Source organism: Armigeres subalbatus, chromosome 3 (assembly GCF_024139115.2).
Source record: "Armigeres subalbatus isolate Guangzhou_Male chromosome 3, GZ_Asu_2, whole genome shotgun sequence".
Taxonomy (NCBI): domain Eukaryota; kingdom Metazoa; phylum Arthropoda; class Insecta; order Diptera; family Culicidae; genus Armigeres; species Armigeres subalbatus.
The window spans coordinates 321,679,574-321,698,535 of NC_085141.1; the positions used below are offsets into that span (position 1 = coordinate 321,679,574).

Sequence of the window (18,962 nt, forward strand, 5' to 3'; positions counted from 1 at the left end):
TAATTCAACGTTGTTTACATCATGGATTGTGTATTTTGCTGATAGCGGCTCGATTCGTGGCGGTTGATAGATTGGAAATCAATGATGTCAGAACTACGGGACGGGTATGAAAACACTCTTAAAGAATCTTGTACAGCTGTGGTAATAAAGGGAATTGATCATTTGGAAGAAATTAAAAGTTATTTATCATTTATCTGAAAATGAAACTGTCGCTGTTAGAGAAATAGGTCGCATTCTTCAAGTTGTTCTATTATTATGAATGAATGTCATTCAAATATTTTGACAAGGTTCCATTTGATATACCTCACTGTGCCGAACAATTACAGACATACAGACAAAGTCCTTTTGTTAAGGATTAAAACCTAATAAACTCATTGTGATCAAATCTTATGATGTTAAGCTTCGAATGCAAAAGTTGCATTACATGACGGTAAAGTTTATTGAGTCAAGATAAGATTTCAACTTACTAGAAACACTTCGTGGCTCTTGAACATGTGCCAAGAACTGCAGATTACTGAACATTTCATCAAAACTCAATCAATTTAAAGCCAATAGATTCACGATGCGCCTTGCAAATATTCGAGTACTCTGACGCTCGATTGTATAAAACGGCGCACAATACTAAACCGTGTCTTTCAGTTTTCTGCAATCCTTCGTTCGACAATGTATTCCATCATCTTCGCATTGTCGCTGCCATGCGTTTTGTTTGTTGCTGCAGCAAGTCTCGCATATCCCAACCAGCAGCAACGCCAGCACAGGATTATCGGCGGCGATGAGATCGACATCGCGAAGCTACCCTTCATGGCATCGCTATCGGATGGCAGGGGGCACCATTGCGGTGGGTCGATCATCAGTTCGCGTTGGATTTTGACGGCAGCCCATTGCATTGGGGATCTGAACAACCCGAAACGCTCCGTGAGGGTTGGTTCCAGTCGGCACGCCCAGGGAGGTCAACAGGTGTACGTCAAACGAAGTGTTCTGCATCCTTTGTGGAGTGCCTCAACCATTGACTATGATTTCGCGCTTTTGGAACTGTCCGAAGAGTTGGGGCTTGGCAACAAGTTGCAAGCTGTAGAATTGCCGGAGAAAAACGAGATTGTTACGGATGGGAAGCTTCTGCTTGTTTCCGGTTGGGGAGTTACGGAGAACGGGGGATCAGCTAGTAGTGATATGTTAAGAGCTATACAAGTCCCGGTGGTGAACCAGAAAAAGTGTGAAAAGGCTTATGCACAGTTTGTTAAAGTTACTCCTAGGATGTTGTGCGCTGGATACGACGAAGGAGGCAAGGATATGTGCAATGAAGATTCCGGCGGTCCGTTGGTGGATGGGAACAAGCAGGTTGGCGTGGTGTCCTGGAGCGGGGAATGTGCAAAAGCTGGTGAACCTGGAGTGTATGCACGAGTTGCTGTGGTTCGCGACTGGATTAAACAAATTGCGAATGTTTGATCCAATTGTTATCAAATGTTCATATTAGCTTTGTTTTGTTAATTTGTCCAGAGATATAGAACAATAAATAAATTCAAAAAAATCTCTCAAACATTAATACTAGGGAACTGACAGGTATTCCTGGTAGGCTATTATAATTCAGCATACCCATCTGAAACGGTTAGTTTTCATTAGTTGCATTATGAATACACGAGTGAGCACGAAAGCTCACAGTGCAAACTTTCTACCATGCTAGTTCTTATAAGCCTTCATTATTTACTTTACTTGAATAAAACCGTTTTCTAAAGATCTTCCTTCTCTTTTTTCAGGTTGGTAACTCCTCTGAGCAATCATAATAATTGGTAAGATTAACATGGGGAAAATGCATACCCTTCTGCTGAATTACTTTATTGTCCATGAATTTCCACTTAACGATGAAAAAACACCACGTCCAGCCATCGTCCCCATCGTTCTGGCATTCCCCACAAACTAATCCACATCGTCATACCGACAGGAGTGCAGTCGAGCCGGAGTGATGTACGTCATTTGTACGTACGTGCAGTAGTGTACCCTCTTAACCTCGTTCTGACTCGGCCATCGGGGGGAAGCGCAGTCACAACAAAGTACATACCTCTAGTTATACGACTGGTTGGTAGATATGAAGTATCTGTTTTTCCTCTTCGTCCGTTTCTCCTGCCCAATAAAGGTGCTCCCGTGCGCTCCGGCGGTGGGCCGTGGAGTGTAGAAGAATTGCAGCGTCAGTCAACCGAAGTGACTGATGATGACGCTTTCCGGGTTTCCGCATTATTTTAGCGCTTGTTGCATTAGCATAGTGCAGGGGTTTCTAATCAAGTGTATTGTTTAATACTTTTCATCAGGAAAAATAATTTCGATTAGTTTTGCAGTGTAGAATAATAGTGCATGTACGGTACAAACAATAAATTGCGTTTCGGTCGGTTTTGATTCCTTTTGGAGCGAAATGTTTTTTCCGGCCCAATGGATGAAATGACCCGAGTGCGATTGTTTCCAAAATTTTCCAAACTTCCAGAAAGAATATTCAACGCTATTTCGGAAGAAATTTCTGAAGTAATTTTCAGGATAAATTCCTGAAACATTTCCAAGAGTAATTTCGGAAGGAATTTCCGACAGGTTTCGGGAGAGGTACTCATGAAAGAATTCCAATAGAAGTTCTCGAAAGAATTCTAGCATGAGTTCCAAAGGAATTAAAGCAGGAATTGCCGGAGGAACTCTAGCAGGACTGTTTCCAAAGAATTACCATTAAACAATGTAAGAAGAAGTATCAGAAAAAAAATTTATTCATTTTCGAACTGAATTATGGAAAAACAAACATGAGAGAATTTCAGGAGCTTTTTCCGAAGAAATTCTGTGAGTGGTATCTGGAGGCATTCCATAAACAATTCCGGAAGGTATGCAGGGAGAAATACACGAAGGAATTGTCGTTCGAATTTTCTAAGAAATTCCAGAAGGAATTCGTGAAAGAATTGTGAGAGGAATTTTAGCTGGAATTTGCGATATTTTGTGCGCTCTCCGATATTTTTGGCACAGAACAACGCCAAAAATTCCAGAAAGCGCACAAAGTATCACGGTCGTCAGAGAGCCGTTCAAAGACCACCTAATATCCAATTTTTAAAATCATTAATCCCTTATCTAGTTACGTTCTTTCTTCCCATATGTAATTTTAATGGTGGCTCAAGTTGGTACAAAAAAAAACTCATGTCAATTAACAATGGCGTCTGACAACGTTATGTTAGACAGGACACACACATACACAACTAAACGTAACCTCTAAATCCCTGAAGAAGGTGAAATATACACCAAAACGTCGAAAAATAGACGCAATAACCTTTTATCTGCTTTATAAGACTAAAAGAGCCGATAATAGTCAAACAAAATTGAGCACAACAGTCGAAAGCATCCCATCAAATCTTGCGATTGAAGTAAACGGTGAACACTGCTCGACCTCCTCCTCCTAAAATAATAATAATAAAGACAGGGACACTGTCTTCGACCAGAGGTCGTACAGACTGAATACTGAACACTTAACACCTAGCATGAGACAACGGACAGGACACATAACACCCAGTGGACCATTCGAGAATTTTTCGATCATGAAAAGTTTTCTCCTTACCGGGGCGGGAATCGAACCCACACTCCATAGCACATGCGTCTAGATGATTGACATCGCTACCCGCACGGCTATGAAGCCCACAAAAATAGCTCGTGTGGTTTTATTGAAGCTTGGATTTCAATATTTTCAACAGTATTTTGTTCCTCATGAAACAAGGAATCTGTACAAACGTTTACATGTTGAAAAGGACCGTTATCACGAACGTACGAGGCATTTTTGTGCCTGTGTAACTGTCGCTCGGGGGGGCCCTCCTTAGCCGTGCGGTAAGACGCGCGGCTACAAAGCAAGACCATGCTGAGGGTGGCTGGGTTCGATTCCCGGTGCCGGTCTAGGCAATTTTCGGGTTGGAAATTGTCTCGACTTCCCTGGGCATAAAAGTATCATCGTGTTAGCCTCATGATATACGAATGCAAAAATGGTAACTTGGCTTAGAAACCTCACAGGTAATAACTGTGGAAGTGCTTAATGAACACTAAGCTGCGAGGCGGCTCTGTCCCAGTGTGGGGATGTAATGCCAATAAGAAGAAGAAGAAGAAGTAACTGTCGCTCATCTAGGGGATGTTCTGCATTAGGTCCGTTTTGTGTGAAGCAAACACATCTCTGTGTTATTGATTTTAAGCGTGAGGGATTGAATCCACAGGAGAATGAAAAAATCTCTCACTTATCATTTCTGTATACACTCTTGATAGGTAGCATACCGTGAGAAAGGTTTTTTGCAAGCTATTACGATATAGAACTGATTCGAAGTTCTATACTGCATGATTCATTTTAAAAAGCCCCAATCACGGGGGCACTGGTTCTGATGATGCATTACAACTTGTTTTACACAGCTGCGTAAAAAAAAATACTCGGGCAGAAGCCATGAACAGAATAATAAAACGTGATATGGACTTGATTGATATAAGAGATAAAAGAACAGGCAACAATATCAAAAATTTGCACCGAAATATCATTTAAATATCAAGATATGCTATGAATAAGAACAAACTCAACAGTGATGAACTCTTTAGATATTAAGAAAAATCACTTAAATAAAGATTAAAAAAAAAAAAAAAAAAAAAAAAAGAACAAACTAATGGCACATGATATTGTTCACTCATTACAAATAGCATAACTTGATCTTCTCATGATATTTTAGTGCAAAATATTGATAATATCGTCTGATCTTTTATCTCTTATATCAATCATGCCCATATCTCATTTTGCTATCTTATCAACATTTGATATTATTGTGCTATTTTCGTCTACTAGGGTATGGTCCCCAACATACAATGAGTGAGAACTAAGCGTTTTATCACAGCCTTCCGGTGGTGGCTTCCTATCCGAATATGTTTTTTTTTCGGAATTGTATACAAGTTTGATAAATTTGTTTTCAAGGCTTGCTATGATTCGAAGAGATTTTTGCCTCTCTATTATCGTTGTTCATAGTTCTATTGAGAGCGATTTCCCCTGATCCTGGACGATGTCCAGCTATCGCCATAACCTGATGTCAAGTTTGATTTTGGTCGTTTTATTTTATTTTTTTATGAAGACTATGCCGCCATCAACCTCTAGGCGTGTCTCAGGGCGCTCCACACGTTCTTACGATTTAGGTCGAAAGCTTTTTCGCAGTTAATGAAAACCAAAAACGGGACTCTGACGGAACGGTCCGCACAGGAACCTTCGGCACGGAATCCGGTCTGCTGCCGCCGGAGAGTCGCATCGATCTTCTCCTGAATCCGAACTAGGATCACTTTGCATAGGACTTTGACAATGGTACACAGAAACGCATCGCTAGCTATGGCATAGAGTCAAGTCACCCTTTTTGGGCTCCTTCAAAAAAGATATTCTGTTTCCAGTAGTTCGGGAAAGTTGCGGTGTCCCAGATATGGGGCAAACGAAATACACGATGCAGTAGTTGATCGGATATCATGAAGTCAGCTTTGAGCATGATATACGATCGACCCCTGGGGCTTTGTTCGATTGCACATTTTAAATGGCCATGGACTAGGCAGATCATGCCAAAGTGGTTGCGGCTTGGCTGGCCTTTAGAGAAGTTGTTCGAAGTGCTGGAACCAGCGTTTCAACTGGTCAGTAGCTGGCCAGTTGCCTATTTCGCAGGCATTGCTGCATTCATCTTCGCCCCGCTTAAACGTCGTGAGATATAGAATGTTGCCGGTTGCTACGGCGCTTGTTCCCTAGACACTTCCTTCTCCAGGACCGAGTATCGGTGACAGACTAAGAGTCTGGCTTTTCTGGGTTTTGTCAGCTCTATTGCGGCTTTGGCTTCGGTCCTCTATCCCCAGATTATTCTCATTAGTGATGAAGGCGTCCTTGATGGCGATCTATTGGTCTTCCACGCTGCCACCTTCTGGAATATCTGACACCCACAGCTCCAGTTTTTCAAAAAAAAGGATCTTTCACCGTGGCATCTTCCAGTTAGCCTGTGTTGAACCGTCGTCCAATTATCTCCTTTTGCCTACAACCCCAAGCAATGCGCGGGCGTATTTTACCGATGTTAGTCATCGAACTTCACTCAGGCTTAGGATCTCAACCATTATACAGCGTACCTCATTGGCAAGTTGTGCCAATTTGACCTGCTTGGCTATTCGTGTACGTTGTTTCGCGTCAAAAGTCGTTGCTATTAAATTAATCTGTAATCTTCCATTATCGGTTTCTCGTGCAATATTGATGTTTTGGGAACAGTAGGTAGTTGACCCAAGGTCCTTTATCCACCGGGTTGGGGTTGCCCAATGATGTGTTTTATCACTAACAAAAAAGAAATTACTATCGACCAAGACTTCAACGATCATTTTAAATTTGAATAATTGAGTGTTTCACAACTAGAGGTGCAAGTGTTCAAGCTTGACATTTAACTCACTCACTCACTCATGTGTTCCGAGCACCCCTGGGGGTATATAGGGCTAACGTAAAAGATCTCCATCCTGGGCGACTGCTCGCTTAAGCCTTGACCTGGGCCCAGGTTAGATTCATGTCGACTTCCTTATTTCTTTGTTGAGGCTACGTCACCATGCGACCCTGGATCTGCCTCTGCTTTGAAGTCCTGCCGGATTTCAGTCCAGTGCTTGCTTAAAGCTTTCGTCTCCGCTCTTTCGTAATATGTGGCCGACCCACCTCCATCTACGCTCTCGAATTTATTTTGACATCGGTTTTTGATGGCATCGTCGATGGAGGTCAGCTTTTGAGATCCAGTATTGGGGCAACCAGGTCAGAATTATGAAACAGGCGTCGGTTGATGAATACTTGCAGTTTCTATGTGATTTCTGCTGATACACACCAAGTCTGGACTGGCACTGGCGCAACACAGATTTCACATTTGAGTTGAATATCCGAAATTTCGTGTGTTGACTGATCTGATTGGATCTCAATATATTTCGTAAACTCTCAAAAGCAGACCTAGTCTTCTTGATCCATGCTCCTATGTCTTGCCAAGGTATTGAATGTTTTCAACCCTCTCCACTGCTTGCTCGGCTACCGTGAAGGTGGAAGGGTTGTTTGTGCTGACATCATCACAGACACGATTTGGTCTTGTTGACGTTGGTGGTGAGACTCACCGTAGAGGAGCGTTCAGCCAGGTCGTTCAGCTCACTCTGCATATCAGAGTGCTTCTAGAGCAATATCATCAGCCAAATTGAAGTCGTTTAGATGCTCCATAGTAATAAGTTGCCAGAGCAGCACACGGTTTGGTATACGACGATCGAAAGCTTTTTCGAAGTCAATGAATACCAGATTGAGGGACTCTTGAAATTTGTTGACTTTGCTCCAGGATGATAATGAGCGTGACAATATGGTCCACACATGATCTTCCGGGGCGGAATCCTGCTTGCAGCCGTCGTGTCTATTTTCTTCTGTATCCTCTTTAGGATAACTTTGCACAGAAATTTGAGAACAATGCACAAGTATGCCAATCGTCGCACACAGTCAGAACCCCTATTTGTACTTTCACTAAGACGCCCTGCATCGGCCGGAAAAGTTGCGGTTTCCCACATATTGCAGAATAGTTGATGCAAAATTTGCGCAGATAGCATGGGGTAAGCTTTGAACATCTCTGCGGAAATGCGTTTGATCCCCATCAGGAACCTTGTTGGATTTCATGCTTTGGATGGATGCTTCAATCTCCTGCAATTATGGAACTTCGTAACTGACGCGGGTAATGCGTCGTACCCTAGGCGGTCCTTGTCGAGATGTTGATGCTTGGGCGGGCGTCGAAACTTGAAGAAGTTGTTCGAAGTGCTCGATCAGTTGGGTTGGCGATTAACTGACCTGTCGCATCTTTTACCGACATCCTCGGATTTGCTCCACTCAGGGGTGTCGTGAGATATCGTAGAGGAGACGAATATTGCCAGTTGTTGCAGTTTTCTCCCTTTCGTCAGCCAGGGGATCCCCTGGCACCCACGTTCGTTTGTCCCGTCCGTAGCAGCGTTTAACTTCCTTCTCTAGAGTCGAATACCATTGCCGGGACTCGTACTTTACTCGTCGCGGCCTTTGCTTCTCTAGGCTCCTCAATTTTCCAACATGTTTCACCTCTAATCCACTCCTTCCGCCTAGTGCACAGCTCACCCAGGTTGTTCTTGTTTGTTTCGGTAGAGTTTTTTTCTTTTTACATTATTTAGGTATTTTTTTTAATCTTATAATCGAGTTCAACACCATTTCGGTAGAGGCATTCTTCATAGCCGTCCACTCATCTTCTACGCCGTCACCTTCTGGAACATCCGCTACCAAGTTCCAAGTTCTTCGACGGACACTCTTTCCACAGCATGATCTCCTAGTCGACGTGTGTTGAAACGCCGTCCGAGTCTCTCCCTCCGGCTCTGAATCTGTGCAATGCGTAATTGTATCGCACCATATAAAAACATATTGGGTAGATGCACTATATTTCGCCACGCTAAACGTACGTTATTCTCTCAAATTGTCGCAAAATGTAAAAAAAATCTAATTATTGTGGAGGTAGGTATTATGTAAAACTGGTCCTTACCTAGCAAATCTAATTCAATAATGAAGATTTATATGAACATGTCGTTTAATTAGCAACTATTCTGATTCATTTTTCGCCACACATTTTCAATTTTCGCCACAGATTGTCAATTTTCGCCACCTCCGTGATCTAGTTTTCGCCACCCCTTTCTTGTCCTCTTGAAATGGTGGTTTGAACGGATATTGACTCCACTAACGCCCGGAGCTTAGGCAACACGTATTGCATAGCATAGCATAGTTACGGTGTACTTCGTAGATTGGACACTAGTGATACTCAAGTTCTTCTTTTGAAATCCTTATTCAGATTGCTATCAGAAATCAAGGTGGGTGTGGTCCTTGATTTCAATCTAGGATAAAAATCACTAAAGCATGAGGATTACTACTCCTGGTCACGCCCATCTTCACCGTAACTTGGGAGGGGAAGGAAGTGTTGGTGTAGTACTTAATTAACGAGAGGCCCCCGACTCAGCGACACCCTCATAAGAACCACGGAGTTGGATATTGGGGAAGGTATTCGTTGTGTCAGGATTTGCCTGTAGCTGACAATGTGACCGTGGTAGATCTTACACCGTAACACACCGCGCAAAGGTGTCTACCCTACCCAGGGTTACGGGGGAGCTTAGGCAACACGTATTGCGCGCTCACAAAATCTGTTTTAAGTAGATGAATAAAATAAGAAGAAGACAACCGATGCTGTTGATGGTGGCGAAAATTAACTCAGGTTTAAATTTCAGAACTATGAATGGAATTTCGCCAGGGGCGATAATTGAAATCACCAAATTTGATGTGTCACCTTTTATTTAACTAAATTAAGACAAAAACATGAATTCTTTTATATAAAACCGTTAGTAATCGCATTTCTGAATAGTACTTATGATTGTGTACGTATGTTGGTCATAATTTTAAAGGTTTGATCAGTTTTCAGGCATTTGTTTAATTTGGCCTGTTCTTCAAACGGACAAAAATTGCAATGGTATCGAGACAACTATTTTAAGACGCATTTTTCATCTGTGATCTTTGATTTATAATAACAACATTTTTAGTTAACCTATGCATGTTTACTAGAGCTGTATGATTGTTTAATATATTTAGGTAAAATATTGCACTAGGGCGTTACAAAAACTACTTGGTTCACCAAGGTGGCGAAATATAGTACATCTACCCTAACATATAAAAACCCAGATTAATCCACCTACAGTGAGATTTTGACCCTTCCTTAGTTATAAGGATTTTTTTTCCAGACTCCGGTATTTAAAACGAGATAAAACTACTCAACTTCCCACGGCGATAAACCGTGAAAGTGACAAAATAATTGCCTACCCAAAGGCGGATGTCATAGGTTTGGTGCCAACTCAACGAATGATAACGTACTGTACTTCATGCTGCCTATCTATAAGGCGCTCGTCGGATTGAATAACTATTGTGACATGGTTAGTAACTATCGTAACGCTGGTTGCATGTATTGTACTCGTAATTTCCAGAGACCTCGATATTAATTAATCCAGAACTAACTAAATTAGTCATTGATCTGAACGAAACTCAATAGCGTTCAATAATAACATATATTTCGCCTTATGAATGCCTAATTTGGTAAAACTAAACTTGTTCAATACCTTAAAAATGAGCTAGATTTTTATGGTAGTAAATTTCAGAATTTGCACACATACGCACACATACATGCATAAAAGTGATCTATTAGTGTCTCGAAACATGCTCACACTTGCTATCTAGCTTCCACCGAAGAAATTTTTGAAATCCCTTTAATTTTTTACGTTTTTGCTTTTCTGAGAAGATTTTTTTGTACACGCTTCTATATGTTCGTCAATTAAAATCATTGGTTTCTTTGAAACAAATCAGAAAAATAGGCATAATTCCATGTCATATCATTTGTTATAATTATATTTTCAATGTCAAAGTGAATTTGTTTAAAATACCATACATTTTATTTAATAATTCACGAGATTTCTTGATAGATTAATGCGTAACACACCTGCGTAACGCATACAAAGTGAAATTATAGACACTTCCGAAGGAAGGGTCAAAAACTCAAAACATATTTTTTTACAGATTTAAATCAAAATTTTATGTTTGATATATAAAAACCCTGATCATGTATTTTCAATATTTTATTACATAGTCTCACTTATTATTTGAAACATTATCGAAGACACCGAAAAGATCGAACAAACCGTTGTTTTTTGAAGATATTCAGTGTTTAATGGGTAATAAAAAAAGGACGAACAAATTAGATAATTTTTTGACCAACTGACCAACTGACTTGAAAGAGAAAAGCCGTTATTTACGGGACTGTTGGTGTTTAGCAACTATAATGTGAGGATATAAAAAAAGACAGAATCACCGTCTTCGACCAGAGGTCACACAGACTGAACACTTAACATCTAGCATGAGACAACGGACGGGACATTTACACAACACCCAGTGGCCCAGTGGAGAACTTTTCGCTTTACGAAAAATTTTCTCCTTACCGGGGCGGGAATCGAACCCAGACTCCACAGCACATGCGTCTGGACGATTGACGTCGCTAACCACAAATTATTGCATTCCGCCGAGATGGAATATTCATTCACTACTTCATAACTGTTCAAAAAGAAATAGGCCGAGGCATGTTCGTTGCTTACTGCATTTGCATGGCCAACTATGTTGCACATGGTCCATCGAAAACATTCTCAAGGGTTTTATTTCAAGAATTTATTTCAAGCTATCTCTAACTAACCTTATAAAATCAAAAGGATCAATAAAGGTAACTTAGTTTTGCACTTATCGCCTCAAGACAACGGGATATTTTTTATGTGGTTTCGACATTTGCTCATTTCGTAGCGGTAGTTTTGCTTATTGATTGATTCATTAACATTACGTAAAATAATTGGTAGACTAAAACAGACAGCCAGTTTCGACACTGGATTCCATTTTCAATACTAACGATACTACTATCTAAATCATGAGAAATATAGACGAAGATACCAAGTTTGAGAATGGAACGGGTCTGCGACCTTTTTCGTATGAGGCAGAAGCGATAGTCGTATTATCATCTAGCCCGTTATCCAGTTTTCCCCGAGCGGTATTGGCCGCCAACTCGCCTGTAGGTAGTTTCAGAATGATGTTTGTGGAGGTCAATCGCACCCACTGTTCCGAGAATTCTGACCAATGTTGTAAACAAGAAGGTGTTAAATGAAGCAATAGACGGGTAGAAGAAAAAAGCAAAAAAAAAAAGCAAATTTGACCATTAATATGTAAATAACAGAATAGCAAAATCTGATGTTAGTTTGTTTGATATAGTTGCCAAAATAACTAAAATAATAGCTGAAATTGTTCGAGCGAATAGCTCAAAAATAACTCATTTTCCCACTCATATAAGAGCAAATCAATAGCAAAATATTCGCAGAAAGAGAAATATCAAAATCAGTAATTATTGATATGCATCATGATGAAAATGCAAATGATAAATTAATAACAAACATTGTTATGATTGTAAAATGTGTTCTTCATTTGTTGTTCTGTTCTTCCATACAATAACATAATAATAACAAATTTTACTATTAAAACAAAATTTTCTGTTAGGAATAACAAAATCTGATCTAACAACAAAATTTGTTATTATTTTGTTGTTTGTTTGTTATTCACCTCTACCTGGGGATCCGCACCTTGTTTTCCAGAGACTATAGAGGCTATTACTATTCGTGGGTCGCTTTTTATAAACAACGTCTCTATTATTTCATACATAAGTTATGATTGCTTGACACCGTAGCTGCAGTTCACCTCCACTAACGTCAAATCAGAAACTACCCACAGACAAGTTGGTGGCCATTACCGCTGTGGAAAACTGGATACAGATATTATTATACATACGCATATATAAACTACAAACCATATTTTTAATTGGCGATTTTTCAGTCCATATTTTCACAATTGTCATATAGGGGGAAAGACGGCTTTGGCAGGTTTTGTTCTATTATTAGCAGGGGGGGTTTTGTCGACCAAATTTTATGAAATTTGGCCACAATATTCTTTGATATGCAAAGAATGTTTATGCCAAATTTCAGCATAGTCAGTCATAAAAACCCCCTGCCAATAATAGAACAAAACCTGCCAAAGCCGTATTTCCCCCTACATATGATATTTTTATTTGTCAATATTAGCGACGCAGAGAATACACAAGTTGAACACTGACCCAAGCTAATTCAGAAAAATAAAGTTCACTACTATTTAAAAGTTGGTTTTCCATCAGAAGTTCAATATTTCTGCATATGACTATGTTTGATAATATCACATATTTCAAACAAAAAAATCAGCAGCCCATCAACAACAAAAGAACGGTTTCGGTGAGTAAGAGTTAAATGTATCTCAATCCTAAAGATATCTGAATAAAAATATATAAAAGAGTTTGAATAACACTACATTTCGTAGAAGCTCATATGTCATTTTCCTTGTCATTATAGGACATAATTCTCCGGAAATGAGTCAAATGTTTTGCAAACTAAAGCTTTAAGTTGGAATCTATTTCAAACGAAATGTGCTGAATTGTACAATCCACATAGATACGCTGGCATGAATGTGTTGGTTGTGATGGGACAATGTCTATCTATAACGCGAGATATCATACTGCAAAGATGATTGTAAATCCTAATAAAACGCATTGGCCGTTAGGCGATGAGAGTGTTTAATTCTTGAAAATAATTAACATAAACAAATACGACATTTCGTAAAAATCATTTTATGGCGGTTAACACAAGCTGTTTCATACCGAACCGATATTTCCTATACATCACCTTTTCTTATCGAGGGTCTGCAACGAACCAGAACGACACATTGTCGCAGGCGAACCTAAATCATGACTCAAAAGCGAAACGATAATTACACCTTGCTGCTCGATCATTCGAGTCATCCAACAGACAACGTGGTTAGCTGCAACGCAACTTGTTGACCGCCTTGTCTGCCTTGAGCAGAGCTGGGAATTCAGAATTCCAGTGTCGCGCGGCACGAGGAGGAATTTTATTGCAAGAGACCGCGATGATGATGATGGTGGTGTGTATTCAATGCAATCAAAGCCAAAGACCGTTTGGTTGGTTCTGTATTGGACCGTGAAGTTTTGCAGATCGGTATATCCCTCCAGAAAGACGGCTTCGTGCAGGGCGGGCTGCGGCTGGCGCTACTGTTGGATAATTGAAATCTCTGTTTGTCTTTCGATTGGCTTCCAGTGGTGAGAAAATCAGAAAGTAGGACGGGGTAGTAGAACTGGGGGACTGTGGAAGAACGAACGATAAAAAATACAGAAGAACATTCCGCAGAAATTGACGTCATCGTTCGTTAGTATCAGCACGGGCGTTCAGGTATGGCTCGGTAGGCACGGTGTTCGCGCGATTGTTTCCAGCTGACTTCAGCTGGAATATTCAATTTCTTTTCGGATACTTGAGAGCTCGCATGAACCATATGTGTGGATAGACGTAAGCGGTTCACTGCGTGTAAGATGAAAGAATGGATTGTGTGGTGCGGAATACAAAGCGTTGGCAAAGCGCCGTGTTAATTGTGTGGTCCGTGTAAACAATCATCGCGTCATTTGTGATAATTTGGAATTCTTTAGCGCCGTTAATTGATGTTCTTATTTCTATTGAATTGGAAACTTGGGAGATTTGCATTTAGGTATGCAAGTAATTCAATGGCTATGAATGAAAGCTGTTTATCCCATTTACAGGAAAAATTTAGGTTAGCAATAGCTGGGATTTAGCGAGAAGCAGCAACTCGAAGAAGATTTCTGCAGGATTTATCTCCCCTTAATTACAAAGACGATTTAAGATGGCAGCAAAGAAAATGCCCATAAAGAATTAGAAATTTTCCATAAAAAATAGGAAATTACCAATGAAGAAATCAGGGTTATTGTTCATACCCTAAACCGCAGTTAGCTCTTTTTTGCAAATTGAATACCTTTCGGATGCTTGATTTGTCCAGTCCGAAAGATATTCAATTTGCAAAAAAGAGCTGACCGCGGTGAAGGTTGGTACTCGGATTCTGATGGCTTTTTCGCAAACGTGACCTTCAAGTGTCCTTATTGTGTAGGGGTTATCACGCCTATCTAGAGAGTAGGAGGTTGAGGGTTCGAGTCCCTCCAAGACACGTGAATTATTTTTCCTTAATTTCATATGAATTTGTCCATTTCGAAACATGCGCTGTACATATGCACAGCCAAGATATTTAACAAAAAAAAATCTTATTTTTAATTAGCCTCTTTTGGGGTTCCGGGTCTCAGGGCGTACGGACGCTGGGCAGCTTTCGGACTACGGGAACCTAACTTACGCAAGTTACTTACGGTCGGACTGGGTTTTATTGAGGCAATCGTAGCGGTGGCTTCGTTGGTGTCGGCAGGAATTCAAAAGAGTATGCGGCTGAGAAGAATACGGCTCGGATGAGATCACGTCATGGCGATCGTCGTACAGTGTTACAGCGGGAAGCCACGTGGAGTTCTGTGGTAATCCACCGGGGCGAGCCAAAGACGAGGGAGGTTGGTTTGATATAATTCCGTATCCACGGCCACGAGCATCTTATACCGTATACCAGGGCCACGAGCATCGGCAGCGGTATCAACGACGGTGATGAACGAATAGTAGGACACGGGAAAACAAATCAGCAGCTTTAAGGGCGGAAGGTCGATCTTCACTGACGCCTGTTTATCTTGCTAGTTGCGAGAATTAGGACTTTGTAAGCGTCGTGACCAGGAGGACAAAGGTAATTCCCAGTGATGGCGTCTACTTGCAATGCCAATGGCGGCCGGCAGCGGGCTTGATAATGTCGGAGTTCAGATAATTGGGATGCCGGAGGTGCTTCCGATGGGGAATCTACGGTGAGTCCGTTTGATAAACTGACGCTGCTAGATATACCATCCAGAGGTACGGGAATGACTACGGAGGGGCTAACTCCGAACATGCGGGCCTCTATCCCTGATCACTCGCACTTCAGATACACCGGAACTTCGCCTTCAACTGTCCACTCGAGGCTCGGTTGGCCAAAACAGTCCCGAAATCTTCGGGTTGGAACTTGGATGACCAAAATAACTCACTATAGCTCCACTAAATCGTCCCCAAAACGTGCTTTTGGAGCGGATTTGATTTTAGTCGAAGTGGATTTGGCGAGTAACATATTTTATAATATACATTACATCACTGTAATTCAAAAACATTTTGAAGAATATCCCGTGGAAGCACGGGTGAATTTCAAGTGGAAATATGGAGAAGTTTTCCGTGGAAACATGAAGAAATTTTCCGGGGAAATTCAGAATAAAAATCCCGTGGGAATTTGAAGGACTTTCTTGTGAAAAAAATAAAGAAATTTATCGTTGAAATTCGGAACGATTTTCCGTGACATTTTTAAGAATATTCGGAGGAACAAACTTTTCCATGAAAATACGTAAAAAAAAATCTGTAGGATATTTAAAGAGTATTGGAAAAAATTTCCGACAGTACAGACCGCGTAGAGCTATGGAAAATTATGGACGAGAACAGCTTCGCTGGGACGCTTACCAGACTGATCAAAGCAACGGTGGATGGTGTGCAAAACTGTGTGAAGATTTCGGGCGAACACTCCAGTTCGTTCGAATCACGCCGGGGACTAAGACAAGGTGATGGACTTTCGTGCCTGTTGTTCAACATTGCGCTAGAAGGTGTCATGCGGAGATCCGGGTGTAACAGCCGGGGTACGATTTTCAACAGATCCAGTCAATTTATTTGTTTCGCGGATGACATGGACATTGTTGGCCGAACATTTGCAAAGGTGGCAGAACTGTACACTAGGGCAGTTCACATTTTAAAAATGTTCGAAAATTCCAACTCCCATATGTCTATTAGCATCATTTTGATAATATAGGAGTCCTGGCAAAATTTCAGGCAATTCGGTGGCCATTTAGGGGTGGCGCGAAGTCAATTTATGTTTATATGGAAATTTGTATGGGAAAAATTTAAAATTTATTCAAATCCCCCTACAACTCTTAAATCGTGATGAATTCAAATAAACATCCCCAAGCTGCATTTTTGGAATCTATTTGAGCTCTACCCATTACTAATTAATTTTGTTTTATATTTCCACTGCTACGTTGAGGCTAATTACACCATTTTAGCCATTTATCTTATATTCACACTGTCAATAGAACCGTTCAATCCACTCATAACTAATGTGTTATCCGGAGATCTCATTTATATAGATTCCAAAAAGGGAGGTTGGGGATGTTTATTTGAATTCATCACGATTTAAGAGTTGTAGGGGGATTTGAATAAATTTTAAATTTTTCCCATACAAATTTCCATATAAACATAAATTGACTTCGCGCCACCCCTAAATGGCCACCGAATTGCCTGACATTTTTCCAGGACTCCTATACAGTGGATTAAAATGTACTGTCTTGAACTGTAAATCTGTTGATGGTCACGTGTTGCATGTGTGATGGTCATGTAACACAAATTATTGTAGCATGACAGAAAAAAAAGTCATGAGCTACCGTGACATTTTTCTATGCGACATAATATGTGTCACAAATGAAACTAATGGAATATAATTTTGAAGGTGATGAATGCATCACCAATGGAGCTAAATATTTGAAAATACTACAGTTAATATAGCTGAGCTCGCTTTTTGTGCTTTCTTTTCGCGGATTTTGGGATTTATAAGTTTAATTTCCTATTTTCCGGCCACCCGAAATGAACAATAATTACAATATTATGAAAACACGATTTGCATATACACAGCAAGTGAAAGATTTAAGAAAGATGAACGGTTTACGCAAAATTTATACAAAATGTTTTTTTCTTTCACGCGAGTAAAAACCACTAGAAATCGATTTCGTTGAACCGTTTCTTAAGTTTATTTTAAAATTCACGTTCACGGATTATCGATATTGATTTATTAGCTTTTTTCGGCGTGCGTCTTTTTCAAAATCAATTAGGACCATTTGAAAAAAATTATCTATGTATAAAGCAAGCGTCGGTAAACGCCTTAAGGTAGGCAATTATAGTTGGAATACATCGATTGTTTGGACAAAAGCATCATCACCGCTAGTGGCATTAGGGGTAACTGGGGTAATATGCACCCCCAGTGCAAATCGACTTTTTGGCGTATTCCGCTATGTTCCAGGAATATTTTCATTAATGTTTACTACTGGATCGCTAGTTCGAGATCCGAACTACATGCGCTGTTGTAAATACTCTGGAAAAACTGCTGAAAATGTATTAGAAATGGCAAATGAGTCGTTTTGCCCCGAGGGTGCATATTACCCCAGTTTCCCCAACCTGGGTTTTCAACAATAAAAATCAAAATTTTGAAATAAAAAATGTGGTTCAACCTAGAAAATAAAATTACTTATCACACAATTATACGTACGAGCCTATTTTTTTTGTTATTATATTGATTTTCAGTGTTTTTTTAATATGGGGGAAAAGAAGGCTTTGACAGGTTTTGTTTCAAATTTAGCCACAATATTGCCAAATTTGAGCATAATCAGTCATAACCCACCCCCCCCCCTCCCCTGCCAATAACAGAACGAAACCTGCCCAAGGCGTCATTCCCCCTATCTAGAAATATCATTTTTTTACTTAGATTAGATAATCAAAAACAGGTTAAAATAAATCTGGCTCGAATAGTTGAAATATTGAATTATTTAAATGATTTTTAAGTCTGTAAACACGTTCTTTTTTCAGAGCAGAAATAGCTTAGAAATATATAAAAAGTGTCTCATCGTTTGACGATTTATTGTTTTGAGAAATCTTACTCGGGATATAAAATGAAGATACACTCAGTACGAAAGCGAATTCTCCGGGCTTTGAACCCCCTCCCCTATGAAAAATTGTTTCATTATAAATTATTTTTGTTCTTACCCCACCCGCCATAACCATTTACATAATAAGTGTGCAGCCAATGCAGTCAAACGAAACAAATTGTTTATTAATTTACTTTTTCTATAAGCATCATAGCTTTTATGACTGCTCAGAACATTCATTTTGCACTACCATCATAATAGATAGCGATACATTCACAGGCGGCACGAATATTGTCACATGATACGAACGACTCGCGGATAATACATTCATTGCCATGAATGGCATGTGTCTACAACACTATAATTGTCACAAGAGAATGTTGTGCAACATTCTGTCCGGTACAAGCAATGTGACATGATAATAGTAGCAAAAATGTACTGTACGAATCACTGCTCCTATATTATCAAAATTATGCTAATAGACATATGGGAGTTGGAATTTTCGAACATTTTTAAATTGTGAACTGCCCTACTGTACACCCGCCTGAAACGTGAAGCATCAAAAGTTGGACTGGTGGTGAATGCCTCAAAGACAAAGTACATGCTTGTGGGCGGAACAGAGCGCGACAGGGCCCGCCTGGGAAGCAGTGTTACGATAGA

General features: G+C 40.2%; 2 protein-coding genes across 7 annotated transcripts in view; both read left to right on the forward strand.

Moving 5' to 3' along the window:
- LOC134225461 (beta-arrestin-1) overlaps positions 1-18,962 on the forward strand; it is a 295,165-nt gene that overhangs the window by 65,573 nt on the left and 210,630 nt on the right. The window lies entirely within an intron of this gene.
- LOC134225458 (trypsin-1-like) lies at positions 620-2,341 on the forward strand. Its single transcript, XM_062705545.1, has 2 exons — positions 620-1,605; positions 1,755-2,341. The coding sequence occupies exon 1, from the start codon at positions 664-666 to the stop codon at positions 1,444-1,446; it is 783 nt and encodes a 260-aa protein (XP_062561529.1). The 5' UTR covers positions 620-663; the 3' UTR covers positions 1,447-1,605; positions 1,755-2,341.

Bases quoted from the DNA above. Each gene is read 5' to 3' on its own strand.
- LOC134225458 (XM_062705545.1), top strand. From the start codon at position 664: ATGTATTCCATCATCTTCGCATTGTCGCTGCCATGCGTTTTGTTTGTT.